At 37.5% G+C, this 16,693-nt stretch overlaps 2 protein-coding genes and 1 pseudogene across 5 annotated transcripts in view; all 3 read left to right on the top strand.

The window, feature by feature from the left end:
- rab27b (RAB27B, member RAS oncogene family) overlaps positions 1–7,893 on the top strand; it is a 53,311-nt gene extending 45,418 nt beyond the window's left edge. For all 3 annotated transcript variants that reach the window (XM_088071099.1, XM_042509536.2, XM_042509537.2), the window contains 2 exons: positions 341–464; positions 2,238–7,893. In XM_088071099.1, coding sequence (XP_087927225.1) covers positions 341–464; positions 2,238–2,424 — 311 coding nt within the window. In that variant the 3' untranslated portion in view covers positions 2,425–7,893. The remainder of the gene's footprint in view (positions 1–340; positions 465–2,237) is intronic.
- Positions 7,894–8,706: 813 nt separating this feature from the next.
- Positions 8,707–13,773, top strand: LOC121964942 (uncharacterized; annotated as a pseudogene). The gene is made up of 2 exons (XR_015775234.1): positions 8,707–9,010; positions 10,274–13,773. The product of XR_015775234.1 is annotated as an uncharacterized LOC121964942 (transcript).
- Positions 13,774–13,900: 127 nt separating this feature from the next.
- On the top strand, positions 13,901–16,332 carry LOC121963229 (uncharacterized). Its single transcript, XM_088071358.1, has 2 exons — positions 13,901–14,210; positions 14,859–16,332. Exons 1-2 carry the CDS (start codon positions 14,039–14,041, stop codon positions 16,100–16,102), a joined length of 1,416 nt encoding a protein of 471 aa, XP_087927484.1. The 5' UTR covers positions 13,901–14,038; the 3' UTR covers positions 16,103–16,332.
- Positions 16,333–16,693: the final 361 nt, after the last annotated feature.

Raw genomic sequence — 16,693 nt, forward strand, 5'->3', positions numbered from 1 at the left:
TTTCTTGCTATTTTTGGAGCTCATAACATCATCAACAGCCTCTTTGTAGCTTCCATGTTGTGTCTTGCTTCTGATTTTTTCTGTTAAAAATGACTCTACTGTGCCACTGTTGGTCAGAAACTCTCCAGGGGACCTTCAACTTTTTATTATATTGGCACAGAAATTAAAGATGCCTGATTAAGGTCATATGAAGGAGCTTAAAATAAATCAATATTTGTTTTTGTACAAGTTTTCCGTATAAACCTTTCACATATGCAGCTGTGCAGAGATCCTGTTTTTCTGTTTTACATTTGAACATCTCACTTGTGTAATGTTGTTGTTTATTAATATTTATTTTCAGGCCAGCTACAGGCCAATGCCTACTGTGAGAATCCAGATATCGTGTTAGTAGGAAACAAGGCGGACCTGGCTGACCAGCGGGAGGTTCAGGAGAAACAGGCCAAGGAGCTGGCCGATAAATACGGGTACGTTTGTTTTTCATCCACAGTGTGCTGGTGTTAATATTGAAAATTCTCACTTATTTATCTACTGCTCTGAATCTGATTTAAGACTTTTTAAGACGTTTTTAATTCCACTCTGTATTAAATGTAAGACAAACTTTACAATCACCAAAATCGAAGAGAAAAAAAACATGACCTGACATACATTACTAAAAATTAGGGACAATTTTACCCAAATTTTTATTGTAACATAAAGCATGACATTTAAAGTCAATTTAAAATATCAACTTAAAATGTTTAAAAAAAATAAATAAATAAAACTTTCTTCTTCTGTGAATGAATAACTTTATTTGGAGCCAAAAAATATAGTAAAAATATTATATTTTATATTATTATATTAATATAATAATATTAAATATTATATTATATTATAAAAAACAAATAAAAAAACGTAAAGTGTCAAAAAGAAGAAGGTAGAAGTAAAACTTACATAAATCTACCGTTTTCTTACTTTTTTCTTGTATGTATGTGTATATGTGTGTGTGTATGTGTGTGTGTGTGTATAATAAATAAATATCCCAGGTTTATTTACAATCCACATATCCTGCTGTTTTCTCTGTGATGTTAATGTCAATTGTTAACATTAATTTAAATAAATTGAGCAAATGAGGTGCAGTTTCTTTTAAAAAATGGGGAAAAGGCATTAAGTAACTTGGTAGGACATGAATAGGTAGGTAGGTCATGAATTGCAAGACATTAGTAGATTTAAAACTAGATTTTAGATTTATTAATCTAGGGGAGAAAGCGAGGGAAAAACCATTTATAATTAGGTATTTAAAATTATGTTAACACAATTATACATTTTGAAGCACTTTTTACCAGGTAATTTCCTTTTTTAATTTATTATTCATTTTTTAGATTTTTGTTTGTTTTGTTTTTTATTTCTATATTTCAGTTAATTTTTTTTACCAATTTCTTGCTAATATTGGATCCTTTCTTCCTCCATTGCTCTTTTCTTTCTTCCGACATTTTTGAGAGGATCAAGCCTGTTTGCTCTGGTTTTTAAGGGTTAAAGACAGGCAGTACATGACTTGTGTGCAGCACAGACCTCTTAATATCTAAACAAACGACTTCCTGTTAGACGAGGTAGAAATTGTTTCCTGGTGTTAACCCAGCTGGCCAAGACCTGTCTGATGTTGCCTAGCAACAAAATCCTGTTCCAGGAAGTTTTAAACTCCGTCTTAAACTCTGGAGAACTTAAAAATGTTCAGGGGATAAGGGACAGTGTCAGCGTCAGATACTGAAAATTAAAAGTTTATCTATAGATTTTAAACTGACAGCTTCAGACTTATTTCCACATTTATCACACTGTACACATCAAACAGAGGAGGTCAAATATTGATCTTTATGCATAATAATTTATGGTATTTTTATTTTTAAACAACTGTTAAATAAAATAACAACACTTACATCTTAAATGTTTGAATAATAAAAAATGAGAGAAAAATGAAAGAATACAATATGTACAGTTCTTTTAATTATATGTTTAAAATTATGTTACAGAAAGAAGGGGGGGATTCATTTCACTAAAAAAGAAAATATTTTTTTGCACTTTCTTGAGATTATTTTATTTTTTGTTTTTTTTTGTTTCTTAGTTTACTTTTGTTCTAGTAATTTTCTTTGTACGTCTTTTTATTTTTGGGTCATTTCTTTAAAAGTTGAAAGAAGCCAAGCTGATTTTCTTAGGTTTCAAAAGGTTAAAAAAAATCTTTTTTAAATGCATCTTTTTGCCCTCAGGATCCCGTACTTTGAGACGAGCGCAGCCACAGGAGCAGAGGTGGACAAGGCGGTGATAACGCTGTTGGACCTGGTCATGAAGAGGATGGAGCAGTGCGTCGACAAACCGCCCGCCGAGCCGGCCAACGGGAACGGGGCAACGAAGCTCGGCAACGCACAGCCCAACGAGAAGAAATGTGCATGCTAGATCCATCAGGAAACGACCAGTCAGCGCTCCTCTGTCGTCTGTCCTTTCTACTCCCCATATTCCCTCTTTTTTTTTTTTTACCTCCTGTCATCTTTGATTGCATGTTTGTTTTTTTCATATTCTAGCGTTCACTCTTTCCTCTCTGAAACAAACTTTCCCCCCTTTTTTCCTTCTCCTCTTCCCAAACTGTCTGCCACTCTGGCAATGAAACGACCCCCTCTGGTGGATATTCAAGGTAACATAGTCCTCCGTCTGCCTTTGAGCTCTGTTCAGGAGGAAATTAAAACAGGAGGGGACACTTTTCATCACTGTTGCACACATAACGTGCCTCATTTAGAGCGTGCAGCTTGGAATTAAGCTCTGCATGCTCCTGATTTATCTGCTCGCAAACCGTTTGGATGATTTAAATGGATCTAAACAGGCAAAAAGATGTTTGGAGCTTTAATTTGAACTCTTTTTGTCTGATTAGTTCCTCACTTTGTAACGGGATGTTTTTGACTCCTGTTTGGGAGAGAGTTTAACATCAGGCTGTCAGCATTAACGCGTTAATCACAGTACGAATAAGGTCATATTTTTTTAAATCGCATTAATCGCCGGCCAACATTCCCGTCTTTTAGAGGCTTTACCAGGCTGATTTTTGGAGCTTGAATGATGATACTGGTATCATTTGAAACTAGAGGACCTGAGAAATCCTGTGGTACCAACCACGCCATGCTTCTCGGTAAGAGGGAATAACCCTCCGAAGTTAGGCAAAATTTTGGCGATAGGAAAACGGCATGGTCATTTAACAGGCCTGACCTGACCTCAACATATATGAATGAAAATGGGCTTTATTAATACCCATGAGTCTCCCCTTTACCGACATGCCCACCTTATGTTAGTCTCCATCCAGTTTTTTTGCTGTCATTTGATTCCTAATGAAGACAATCTGGTAAAAATTGATTTACTTCGTCAATATTAACTTAAAAACTGTTGGAATTGAGAATTGGGATAAAAAAAAAAAACGCAATTAATTGCGATTAACTGTTTAAATTCAACAATTAATCGTAACTTTAAAAAAATTCATTGGTTGACAGCCCCAAAATTAAGTCATTCTCCTGAAACTTTTCCTCCTGGACGAGGGTGAGCAACTGTGTGACCGTTGTGTATTTTTCTTTTTTTTCCCTGCTTCACACTGTTTTCGATGCTGTATTCATATCTGTCACATATGGGGATTTTACAGTGTTTCCAGCCGTTTTGTCTGGTTCCTTAGTGCAAGACGTTTGTTAAAAATGCACCAAATAGTGTTTTCTACAGTTAGCTATGGTGTCACATTGAAGGTCTTTGACATCTGAGTGTTTGCTGCTGCTGCGGTGAAAAGTTTGAGATAGTTTAACTTATAGCGTTGAATTGCAGCCACATAATACCTGCAGCCAGTCAGTAAACAAAGTTCTGTCGCTCCTGTGACATGTTGACAAATGTTACAAAGAATTTCTTCCCGCCAATTAGCACTCTGTCAGCCGCCTGGTCGGTCATACTTTGCTTTTGCACAGCTGACTCTCCATGATGGTGTCAGACTCGGCTGACTGCAGATTTGTAGATTGTATCAGTATCATTCATACTGAAGGATGAATATGGGTACAGCATGACACATGTGAAGTGGAGAAAAAAAACATTGTGTATCATGAATAGCGTGTCCTTGACCAGGATAGACATATTGTTCCTAACTGATCTACTGCCTTGGCTTTTAAAGCGTTATTCCACTGTGCCGAAACAGACTTTTTTTCTGTGGGAGTTTGAGATAAGTCAAAATATCAGCTGCTCTCTGGACGATGGAAGATGGTCTGTGTTTTTCAGATAGAACAAACATGATATGTAAGTGAACATTAAAAAAGTGAAATGAGGGGAGAGGATTATTGTATCTAATCAGCATCATTACGGTAGCTTTTCAGGGCAGCTGATTTTCCATTTTGACCTCTCATCTCTATAATCAGACAAAGTGAAATATCGCTCTAAGGCCCCATACATGACCAATGTTGTTAGACTATAAAGTGACCAATTATTTATATTAAAAGAAATGTAAAACATAGATTATTATTGTCATTTTTTGTTATATCCTTTACATCTCACACATTTCTTTTTTTCTTTTCATGTCAAGAGAAAATGATCTCAGCTGCGTTTTGTTTTTTCGCTGCTATAGTGCTCTTAAGCTCAGTTGTCAAATTAACCCAAAAATGACAAATTTATAAACAAAATGACAAAAAAACACTATTTTAAACTGTCGAAGAAGTATAGTAGAAGACTCGTTTTGTTTCAACACTTGAAGTGAACTTGTGTTTTGTTGCTTAAGACTTGATTGTTTTTTCGTTGCATACCAGACCATTTAACAGTCACAGTGCTGAAAACCCAACGCAGCAGTGGTTAGCAGTGTCGCCTCACAGCAGGAGGCCTCCACATTTGAACCGTTTGCACGTTTTCTCCATGTTGGTTTTCTGCAGGCTCTCCGGCTTCCTCCCACGGTCCAAAGACATGCAGGTTGATTGGGGAATTTAAATTGCCCTCAAGTGTGAATGTGAGAGTGAGTGGTTTTCTGTCTCGTTTCTATTATCCCTTGTCGACCGCGATGGGTTGGCTGGTTTGGTTTGGTTCGGCTCGGCTCGTCAGCCCAGCTCTGCAGGGATTTGCGTCTCCTGACGGCTTGTTTAGAGTGACGCTGTTTAATAGCAGCAGGTTAAAGTGCCCCGTTTTCTTTGTGGGGATATATGGTGTTTGGGTTTCTCCATCACACAACAGGACAGGTAAAAGAAGTTTACCTGTTGGAGGTGAACTGTTTGAAGAAGATGCAGTAAGAGTGTGTTGTAGGGCTGCCTCTTTAAAGTCAGAGTTTTGAATCATCAATCGGAGATCCTGAATCGACTGAGATTTCTTCAAGTTGAAAAGTCAGGGTTTTTTTTTCTTGTCAGCCCGCTTTACAGCGTACTTCTGGAGAAGTTTTGGTCCCCAGATTTCTCAGCCGAGTGAGGGCTCTTGACTTTCTCACTCCTCTTTTATACAGAGCTGCGGACAAGCTGCAGCGGCACGGAGCAGATACTTGATACAACACAGTTTAGGGCTTTTGTTTGATATTAAGTATTTGTGCGGTTGTGACGTGTCCAGGGTGTATCCCGCCTCTTGTCCAGAGTCAGCCGGGATCAGCTTCAGTAAATGACGAGCGGTTGCAGATAATGGATCAATGCGTGGATGGATGTATGTGCATTAAAACCTTATGAAATCACAGCATATTGAAACTAAAGTTCAGTTTAGAAAGCTGCATGTTTTGTACCATGGCACTAAACATCCGTCTTTAGGGGCCAGTTTGACATAAATTTACCAAAAAAAAAACAAACAAAATTGTACTTAATATAATGTCAAAAATCAGCTTCAAGCCCAAGATTATCTCTTTTATTTTCTATTTTCTCTACTCAACAGTTTCCCTTTTATCATGTAACACCTTGATCTGCCTTACCCAGCTGAAGTAGGAACAAGGGAGATTGTCTTTTTTTCTTGCCATCTGCTGGCAGCTAAATCCTTATTTTGTCCTTCAGTGAGCCGGCGGGAGGTTTTACATAGCAGTCCCAGCTCACAGCTGCATAATAGTAGGATAACTGTTGCTTTTCAGTGTACTGAAACCAGAGGCTGCCAAATGGGTCAGTAGTAAAGTGTGGCTTGTCAATGGCAAATAGATTATGAAATTTAAAATTTCAATATTTGACTGCATTACTTTTTTATCAGTAGTATTTTCAGTATTGTGCTTTCTGGATCAATGAAAAACAATCATAGGTTCAAGTGTCGTAGAGCTTTTGGCTTCACTTCATTGTTACCTGTATTTAATCGGCCAGTGTGCCAAATTGTTTCCCACAAAGCCAAACCTCATTTTCCTGTTCGCTCTGAGAAAAACTGCCTTCACAAATGAAAAAATGTGTTTTTATTTTGGGATTTTTCTTTGAAAGCCAAACAAAGTCGCCTGCCAACAGCTGATCTCGGTGCCATATTAAACACTTACTGCTGTTCGATTTGACTTTATCAAAATATTAATTTGTTAAAGTAAAAGACATGAAGAGCTGGCTCACATGGTAACATGCTCTCCCAGTTCGTCACTTGCTATAAAGTACTCCAAAATAAATATCTCTGTATCTCTCTAGGTTCGATTTGCTTGTTTCAGCTGATTGTCTGCTGTTTTCGGTAGCCGAGTTTCAAGAGAAAATGTTGGCTTTGTAGGGGATGGTGGATAGCGTGTCACCTCGGCGAGCCACTTGCTGCAGACCAATGTTCAAAACCAACAAACACCAGCTGTCTTTTGGTGATGCTTCTTTGTCTTTTGGTGACGCTGTCCATCCATGTTTATGGCACCAAACCTGGTTGTTTTTGGCGGGACATTGTGGCGTTTAAGCCCCCCGAACACGCTGCATAATCTCCCTGCAGCACTTGAGACACCAAAAATGGGTGTTTTTCAAAGACACATTGCGGCGTTTGCCAGCAGTGTTAAGAGTGTATTTCACTGAACCGTCCCTGCTTTTCCAGCAGCTTTTGTGACACCAAATGTGGGTTCTTTTAAGCCAAAACGCGATCCTTTCCTAACCTGAACCAAGTCTTTTTTGTGCCTAAACGTAACCACACCTTCACAACAGCATTGCAAAGAAGTTTCAACACACAAAATAATGTGTTAACGTAACATATCCATGGTTTGCAATGTTTTACTTGCAATTAGATTGTAGATACTTGCTGGTCATTTCACTCAGTTAGGAACCGTCTTAAGCATAAAAAAATCTGTGAGTCTGTCCAGATATCTTGTTCGTCTCACTTCTAGATGGACAACCACTTCCCTTAACATCTTAAATCAATGCCTTTTATCGTGACAATCCTCCAAACCAATTTGTCAGCTTTTATCTGAGCCTGACTTATGTTGCTCATCATATATTTATTTAATTATTGCGATTATGTCTGATGCCTTTTTGCATAAATTCAGTCAGGTGTGTCTGACATTACATCTATTTTTCTCTTTTTCATGAAGCATTTCCTCCATTTTGATAATTTTTGAATTCACTTTAAAAGTTTACACTGTTTGAAGAGTCATGTCGTGCCTGTTATTAACTCTTTTGTCTGATCCTAAAGTTTGTGAGCTACTGAATATTTTCACACATTCTTGATTATAAAACAAAGGCATAAGAGACCAGAAGTCATGATGTTTTTGTGCCCGATATATCGAAACAACTAATCAATCCAAGTACCTCTAAGAGCTTTTATTTTTGGAAATCCTCTGTGTGTGAATTCTCTCTGATGCCTGCAGTTTGTACACGTTTTCTTCAGTTTTCACTGCGTGTATCGATGCCTGTGTGTGTTTGTTGGGTTTGTTGCACCGTCAGCATGTTTGACACAATGAGAATGAACTGACCTGTGATCGTTTAATGTTTATGATGTCAGAGCTGCAAATAAATCTCTGTGTTTGTTTTATCTGGTGTTTTTCTTTCCAAAAGAGTTTGCTTTAGTTTTGAACTGATACATATTAATTATTTGATCAAAACCCTCTGCAAGAGTCTTATTGCAGTAACAGTGTGGTGTTTCTGTGTTGGTGTGGGGTTCAGAGAGGCTGATTGCAACTTTATTTTTTAATTTTTAGCATTCATGTCTTGAAAGATGACATACTTTAAATTATGAGAGCACAAAATCCAGATCTTTCACTCACACTTTCTTACCTTGATCAATATAATATCCTGTTTCTTGTTATCTTGTGTGCAGCTTTTGCACACGAGGGGGGGGGGGGCATGTGCATTTGTTTTCATTGTGAACACCATTTTCAGTAATATCACTGTATTAGAGTTAGAAGCTGGACTTCCCAAGCCAGGTGTATTTACATGGGCAGCAGTGAGAAACATCATGATACCATGATGATAAGCTAAATTTCAGTTACAAAATGAGTTGATATTTCAATTAAAAATGTCATTTCCTTTGTCTTTTGTTGATAATAATATTAACAGCAATTATAATAATTATTATTATTGTTATTAGTATTATTATTGTAGTAGTGGAAGTAGTAGTAGTAATACTGACACTGTTTTTGTTGTGTTGGGGTTTTTCTCAGGTAATTTCTTGCCCTTTTTACCAAATTATTTTAATTTCTTCTTTTATTGCTCATTTCCTACCTTTCTTTTATAAAGAGATCGAGGCAATTTCCTCACAGTGCAAAAGTTTTTTCGGAATAAAATGCCATCGGTCGAAAGCGGAAAGAAAAGCTCCCCTCTGCGTCCTCTGTCGGAACTTAAACAATGTGACATCCAGCGGAAGTAAACAACGAGGGGAACTAGCTAGTAGCATTAGCTGCTGCTGCTGTCTTGTGGTAATTTAGCTGGGAGACTATTTCTGGCCACGGATTATTATCGCATTTATGATTAAGCAACAATGTCTTCAGTTCAGTATTTGAGGGAGTTTGTGAACGAACGACTGACTGCCGCTGCTGAAGAAATATTCGGAGTTTTTGAGAAAACTATCGCCGCGTACGAAGAAGAGATCGACCGTCAGCGCAGACTGCTGGATGTCGTCTGGAAACCTGAAATAAAGATACACAGCATAGGTGTGTAAAACATATTTTAATGATACAAGCGTGAGAAATTTATTATCACAGTCGTTTAAATATAACGTGACTCGTAATTGACCCAATGTCTGCCATTTCTTCTGTACCATTGCAGTCCTATGTGTTTGACTGATGCAGAAAACGAGTTTTGTTTAGTTTTCTGCCCCTTTTTTATGTGGAACTGCGCATTTTATTTGTTTAGTAACATTAAAACAGATACTGATTTAGTACATAACGATCACGCGCAAAGATTAAGTTGGATATTTATAAGGGTCGACCAATATTGTGTTTTCAGTGCCGATATTTGTACCGATTGTTAGTACATAATGAGAGTAAGGGATATTTGGAACCGATACGCATTAACAATAACGATGAAAATTGTTTTGTCAAAATGTATAATTTGAAATATATAACAAACTTTTTTTAAATGCCTTTAGCAAATGTTCAAATCAAAACCGAAACATCATATACAACAAGTTCCAAGCATCTTTAAAAAAGAAAAAAAAAAAGAAAAATAAGAAGAAACACAAAAACTGCTCTCTGAGGTTTTCCAAAGTAAAAGTTCCTCCCAAGCTGATTAATTAATTTCATCAGCAGTCATTAAAATAAAACGTTAATACAGATATTCAACAAAATGCCAAATATTGGTCCTGATATTGGGCCACATCGGTAATCTGACAGTAATATGTCTATATTCCTTATTTTAAATTTTGACAAATATTTTCATTTTTATTAGAAATGCATATTGGTTCAAAATATCGGTGATCATTAAGAACTAATAACTGCGAACGGCTCTGAAAAACCAATATCGTTGACACTTTAGATTAGTTTAGTTTTATTTTAAACGTGTAAAGAGAAATGACACAAGTGAACCCTTAGTTTATTACATAAATCTGATCGGAGAAGCTTTTGGCACAGCATGTGTGCATGGAGAAAGACATACCAAAAACTGACAGTAACAGAAGAATCACTCATCTTTAAATAGTACATTTCACATGTCACATAGGTTTGCTGTAGTCTAAACATCTACATCTAAGGTCTTGACCTAACAGTTTCTTTACATTCAGACACCCTGGAGCCTCCTCACATGCATGCATTCAGACAACGAAGGGCTCTGAGGCCTCTATAGCACCTAAACATGACTATGGATGAATCATACATTCATAAAATAATAATGTTTTACATAATTCATTAGCATTCAAATACTATTTTTTTTATGACACTACATAACTGTAATTTTCATTTTGCTGTGTGTCCCTCCAGAGCTTCCACAGCAACATGTCTGTAAGGAGGAGGAGGTGCTCACTGACCAGCAGCTCTGTATTCAGGAGAGGAGCTCCAATCTGGACCAAGAGGAGCCAGAGCCTCCACAGATTAAAGAGGAGCAGGAGGAGCTCTGCACCAGTCAGGAGGGAGAGCAGCTCGTCCTGAAGCAGGAGACTGATGCCTTCATGTTGATTCCTCCTTATGAGGAAAGTGACGACAGTGAAGATGAGACTTTGAAGCTGAATGAAACTCAGAATGTGGTGGTGGAAAATCCTCTAAACTACATTTTTGTTAGAAGTTTTGTGGTACCAGAATCAAACAGCGACCACCAGCTCCTCTCTCACAACTCTGATGAAGCTGAGAGCCAAAATCAGACAGGAGGCAAACACGGAGACTCTGGATCAACCAGAAATACAAAGTCAAGACGACAGAATGAACATCACAAAAGCAGCAGTCGCACTGACAGTTCGTCTAAGCCCACAGTGTCAGTGATTCACTGTAATACTACAGATAAAAAGTCTTTCAAATGTGACACGTGTGGGAAAGTTGTAAATTGTAAGTCCGCTTTGGAGAGGCATCTGAGAACGCACACAGGTGAGAAGCCATATTCTTGCCAAACATGTGGAAAAGACTTTGCACACAACAGCGACTTGATAGTCCACATGCGAATGCACACAGGTGAGAAGCCGTATTCTTGCACAACCTGTGGGAAAAGGTTCACTAAGGCATCAGTACTGAAAGCTCATATAAGAACACACACAGGTGAGAGGCCGTATTCTTGCGAAACATGTGGAAAAGATTTTGGACGCAATAGTGATTTGAATGTCCACATGAGAATCCACACAGGAGAGAAGCCGTTCACATGCAAAACATGCGGGAGAACTTTCAGGCTTATTGGTCACTTGATCGGCCACATGAGAACTCACACAGGTGAGAAGCCGTTCACATGCAAAACATGCGGGAGAGCGTTCAGACTCAGTAGTCACTTAATAGGCCACATGCGAACTCACACAGGAGAAAAGCCGTTCACGTGCGTAACATGCGGGAGAGCTTTCAGACTTAGAAGTCACTTGATGAGCCACATGAAAACCCACACAGGTGAGAGGCCACATTCTTGCAACACCTGTGGGAAAAGATTTTGTCGGGCATCCCTGTTGAAGGCTCACGTAAGAATCCACACAGGTGACAGAAGCCATATTCACGCAACAACTGTGGAAAAGACGTCAGACGAAATCGTGCCTCAACAGTCCACATGAGAAGAGCCCACACTGCGGAGAAGCTGCACCTGTACGAGATTTGCAGGAAAAGACGGTATATACGATCGTCTAAAAGCAAGTAGCTTTGTATTCAGGGGTCGACCGATATTGGTTTTTCGGGGCCGATACTGATATCATTATTAGTAGTTAATGAGACTGATAACTGATAATGTGGAACCGATGCATTTACAATAAAAACGAAAATCTTTCTGTCAATATGTAGAATTTTGAAAATAACAAACTCCAACACAAAACTTTGTTTAAATGCCTTAAGCAAATGTTTAATCAAAACTGAAACTTTCAACACCATAAACAGAAAGTTCCCAGCAACTTTTTAAAAAATTAATTCAAGTTAAAATTTAAAGAAAAGAATAATAAATAAAAAAAGCTCACTAAGGTTTTACAAAGTAAAAGATCCTCTAATTCTGGTACTTTATTTGCACTTTTGAATTGATTGATTTTATCTATGATTATTAAAATAAAATGCTGATACAGATAATCGGTAAAATGCCAAATATTGGCCCCAAAAATCAGCTAAGCCAATAATCTGTTGACCCCTTACTCGTATTATGAAATATGTGTGAGACAATTCAGTTTTCGTGTTTCATGGTGTTCTCAGAGTGTGAAATTAAAACATGCAAGACGTGTTATAACACTGCAGCTCAGTGGCTGAGGGTTACTGTCCATACTGAACAAACATGTATGCAGTGGAAGGATGTGACGACATGTTGGCTACTTAATTACTTTAATCATGAGTAACAGATTGTGCTCAAATGCTCAAGATTGCATGTACAGTCAAATATGTCTCAAATGTGAAATTTTACACTTCAAATAAAATTTAATAATAACAAAAATAGTTTTGCAATATTTTTGATTATTGTTATAGTACATAGAACTGCTTGACTGCATTGACTGCAGTAAATTTATGGCGTTACATTTACTTGAATGTTATGGGTACCTATGATTTTTACTACACAGCACAACAACAAAGTGTTGCGATTAGGGCTGGCTATGCTTGAAGTGATGACAGAAAAAATCCTAATGATGTACCACACGGTGCTGTCAACATATCAGCCAAAATAATTAATACAACGACCAGTTCCCCGGCCTTACAAATGCTAATTACTAATTTACTGTTTCTAATTTTCTAGTATTTTTTTTTAACTAAATGCTTGCCTTTTGGACCATGTCTTGTTAAGATGCTTCATTGCCATCTTTTTATTAGGAAATCAAACCAAAAGGCTCCAGTTTTAAAGGGTTAAATAGGTGCTTTAGTTTGGGGGCACGGGGGAAGGAAGGAGATACTATATTTTGATTTTTTGACAACAAATTTAGAAAGATTTAGAACAGAATAACAGAATAGAATAGGGTAAGGAGCAGTAATTTGCAGCTAATATTCTGTGTAATTAATTCCACATCTCTCCCATTGTGTGTATTTAGTAATTTATACTGTATATTTTGGTATATTTGTATATTTTCAAATTATTTTTTGAGCTGCTGTGACAAGTGAATTTCCCCAGTGTGGGATCAATAAAGTTTTATCTTATCTAATGAAACTGAAAGGACGTCAGCTGCCGAAAAACACCAAAAAAGAAGAAGCGGATGTAGTGAGTAGTGTTAGCTCTGCGGCTACATTGATTTAGCTCGAAGAGGATGTTTCAGTTGTAACGCAGGTAAATATTTAATTTTATTAAGTTCTCAACAATGTCGTCGGTTCAGTTTTTTGAGGGAGTTTGTGGAGGAGCGACTGACTGCTGCTGTTGAAGAAATATTCGGCGTTTTGGAAAAAATTACTACGTGTTAAACTATACCAGGTTTAAAAATAAAAAATAAAAAAAAGCTAGACTATTTCCTCCCAAAATGTTTACACACTATGGCATCAGTGACACTGACAGAGGCAATTTGTGTATGAGTACTTTCAGGTTTCATGCTTGAAATGACATTTTTTAAAAATGATTTGAAATGTTTACGAACATTTTTTTACATGGTCTTATTGCAACTTGCATATATATTTTAATTTAAATGACCTTAACACGGTCACAATACCAGTCACCAGGCCAGCAGCTGGTAAAACGAGCCTCATTTTCAGGGATTTCCATATGGACTCAAATTAATGTGAAATGTAGCTTTTGTTTTATATTTATACTGTGAACTATGTATCCCTGGCATGAACGTTTGGTATGTATTTACTGTTTGTAAATAATAATAATAATAATAATAATAATAATAATAATAATAATATTGTTGTTGTTGTTGTTGTTGTTGTTGTTGTTGTTGTTATAGCGTAACAGTGAACGTGTAAATCCAGCAGGAGGCAGTAATGCATCTTGAAGGACATCAGTTGCTGTAAAACACCAAAGAAGAAGAAATAGTAAACAAAACGTGCGAGTAGCCTGACTTCCCTATAACACATCCGCGTTAGCTCTGCGGCTACATTCATTTAGCTTGTAGAGGATGTTTAAGTCGTAACGTGGGTGGTTATTTTTATTTTATTAAGTTCTCAACAATGTCTTCAGCTCAGTATTTGAGGGAGTTTGTGAAGGAGCGACTGACTGCTGCTGCCGAAGAAATATTCAGCGTTTTGTTAAAAACTATCGTCGAGTACGAAGAAGAGATCGACCGTCAGCGCAGACTGCTGCATGTCGTCTGGAAACCTGAAATTAAGTTACACAGGATCAGTGAGTAAAAGCCAATTACTGTAATGATACAAAACAGAGGAATTCGTGTTATGTAATCACATTTTTAACTATATTCTGGTAACATTTCGCTCGTATGTTTTTCTCTTCCATCATCACAGTTGTATCATTTTCCTCCAGAACTTTAACATTTTACTATGATCTTAGTCCTCTGAGCTAAAAACAAACATTTTTTTGTATATTTTATGGTTATACTCCGCCTTTGCCATAAAAACAATATCTGTGATTCAATTAGATTAGTTTATGTGATTCTGAGTTGATTTACAGTGGAAAGAAATCGAGAAAATCCTCTTTAAAATGTAACTGCTTCGGCATACTTTCATCTAAAGACTTCAAACTTTCAACAGGTCACAGGGACTTGAGCTATTCAGCTATGATTCAGCTCTCTGATATCTTTTACCATTTTTGTGTTTTATGCTTTTTTTCAGACTTGTTTTGAGTTTATGAGAGGTAACATCTTAAGGTAACACAGTTCAGCTTCTGTCTCTGCCTGATTTTTAGATGTTCCAGACACTTATAATGACATTTTTGCATTTTCGGCTGTTTTGAATTCCTTTCAGCTCTCAGCATCCACATGCATTTTTTGCAGGAAATGTTTTATGTAGTCCCTGCTCTTCTCTGTCCCTCCAGAGCTCCCACAGCAACATGTCTGTCAGAAGGAGGAGGTTCTGGCTGACCAGCAGCTCTCCAGTCTGGACCAAGAGGAGCCAGAGCCTCCACAGATTAAAGAGGAGCAGGAGGAGCTCTGCACCAGTCAGGAGGGAGAGCAGCTTGAACTGAAGCAGGAGACTGATGCCTTCATGTTGATTCCTCATCATGAGGAAAGTGACCACCGTGAAGATCAGACTCTGAACTTCAGTATCAATGAAACGCAGAATGTGGTGGCAGAAAACTCTCAAAACTACATCACAATTAAAATCTCTGTGGCACCAGAACCAAACAGTGACCACCAGCTCCTCTCTCACAACTCTGATGAAGCTGAGAGCCAAAATCAGACAGGAGACAAACATGGAGACTCTGGATCAACTAGAAATGTAAAGTCAGGACGACAGAATGAACATCACAAAAGTGTAAAAGGTGTAAAGTCTTATAAATGTGACACATGTGGGAAAGCTTTTAAGGTGAAGTCAGGTTTGGAGAGACACCTGCGAATGCACACAGGAGAGAGGCCATATTCTTGCACAACATGTAAAAAAGATTTCAGATGTAAGGCTAATTTGTTAATTCACATGAGAACTCACACAGGTGAAAAGCCATATTCCTGCAACACCTGTGGGAGAAGATTCACTTACATGACATCAATGAAGGTTCACAAACGAAAGCACACAGGTGAGAAACCATATTCCTGCAACACCTGTGGGAAAAGATACACTCACCTGGCATCACTGAAAGTTCATATAAGAAAACACACAGGTGAGAGGCCGTATTCTTGCAACACCTGTGGGAAAAAATACACTCACATAGCATCTCTCAATGTTCATAAACGAAAGCACACAGGTGAGAAACCGTATTCCTGCATCACCTGTGGGAAAAGATACACTCACATGGCATCACTTAATGTTCATATACGAAAGCACACAGGGCAGAGGCTGCATTCTTGCAGCACTTGTGGGAAAAGATTTACTCGTAAATCGACATTGAATTCTCACACAAGAATACACACAGGTGAAAAGCCATATTCTTGCGAAATATGTGGAAAAGATTTTGGACGTAGTGGTCACCTGACAGAACACATGAGAATTCACACAGGTGAGAAGCCGTATTCCTGCAACACCTGTGGGAAAAGATTCACTCAGGCATCAAATCTGAAAAGTCATGTCAGAGTGCATGCAGGCGACGGGAGTCATATTCTTGCAACACCTGCGGTCACTTAGGTATCGATCTTGACGACTTGGCATTTTTTATTGCATTTTGTAATCATGTAAACCGCGTTTTGTTCATTTGTTTTTTTCGTTTTGACAGACAAAAAAATTGTAGATGCTGTTCATGGTGCTTTCAGCTAAAATAATTGATACAGTTATCAGTTTCCAAAGGGATGTGAGCAACGCCATTGTTTTCTGGTCTTGTGTATTCTAACAATTAAACTTTGTATGAAAAATAAAAATCAGCTTTAAGTTGTGTTTTTTTTAAAATATACTTTTCTGAAATTCTATGTAATTATTCATTAATGTTATTTACAAGCAAATGTACATTTTTAGGGCCCTACATTTTGTTTTTTATTTGCAACATGTCATTAATGATCAAATGTTTGTCTTTCGTAATAGCATGAACTTTATTTTTTCTGTATTGTGTTGAAGTGGTGACACAGAAAAATTGGAAATGATTTACCACACAGTGCTGTCACCATATTAGCCAAAATAATGAATACAATGATCAGTTCCTTGGTCTTACAAATGCTGTTTACTAATTTAGTGTTACTAATTTTCTAGTAACATTGTTTTGTTTTTTTTTACTAAATTCTTGCT

This window comes from Plectropomus leopardus, chromosome 20 (genome assembly GCF_026936395.1).
Source record: "Plectropomus leopardus strain MGB_pleo_1.0 chromosome 20, ASM2693639v1, whole genome shotgun sequence".
NCBI lineage: Eukaryota > Metazoa > Chordata > Actinopteri > Perciformes > Serranidae > Plectropomus > Plectropomus leopardus.

What these genes read in the sequence shown, in the direction of transcription:
- LOC121963229 (XM_088071358.1), top strand. Translation starts at nt 14,039, where the DNA reads ATGTCTTCAGCTCAGTATTTGAGGGAGTTTGTGAAGGAGCGACTGACT. An exon ending in AATTAAGTTACACAGGATCA is followed by an intron (nt 14,211 to 14,858) that starts GTGAGTAAAAGC and finishes CTGTCCCTCCAG; the next exon opens with AGCTCCCACAGCAACATGTC.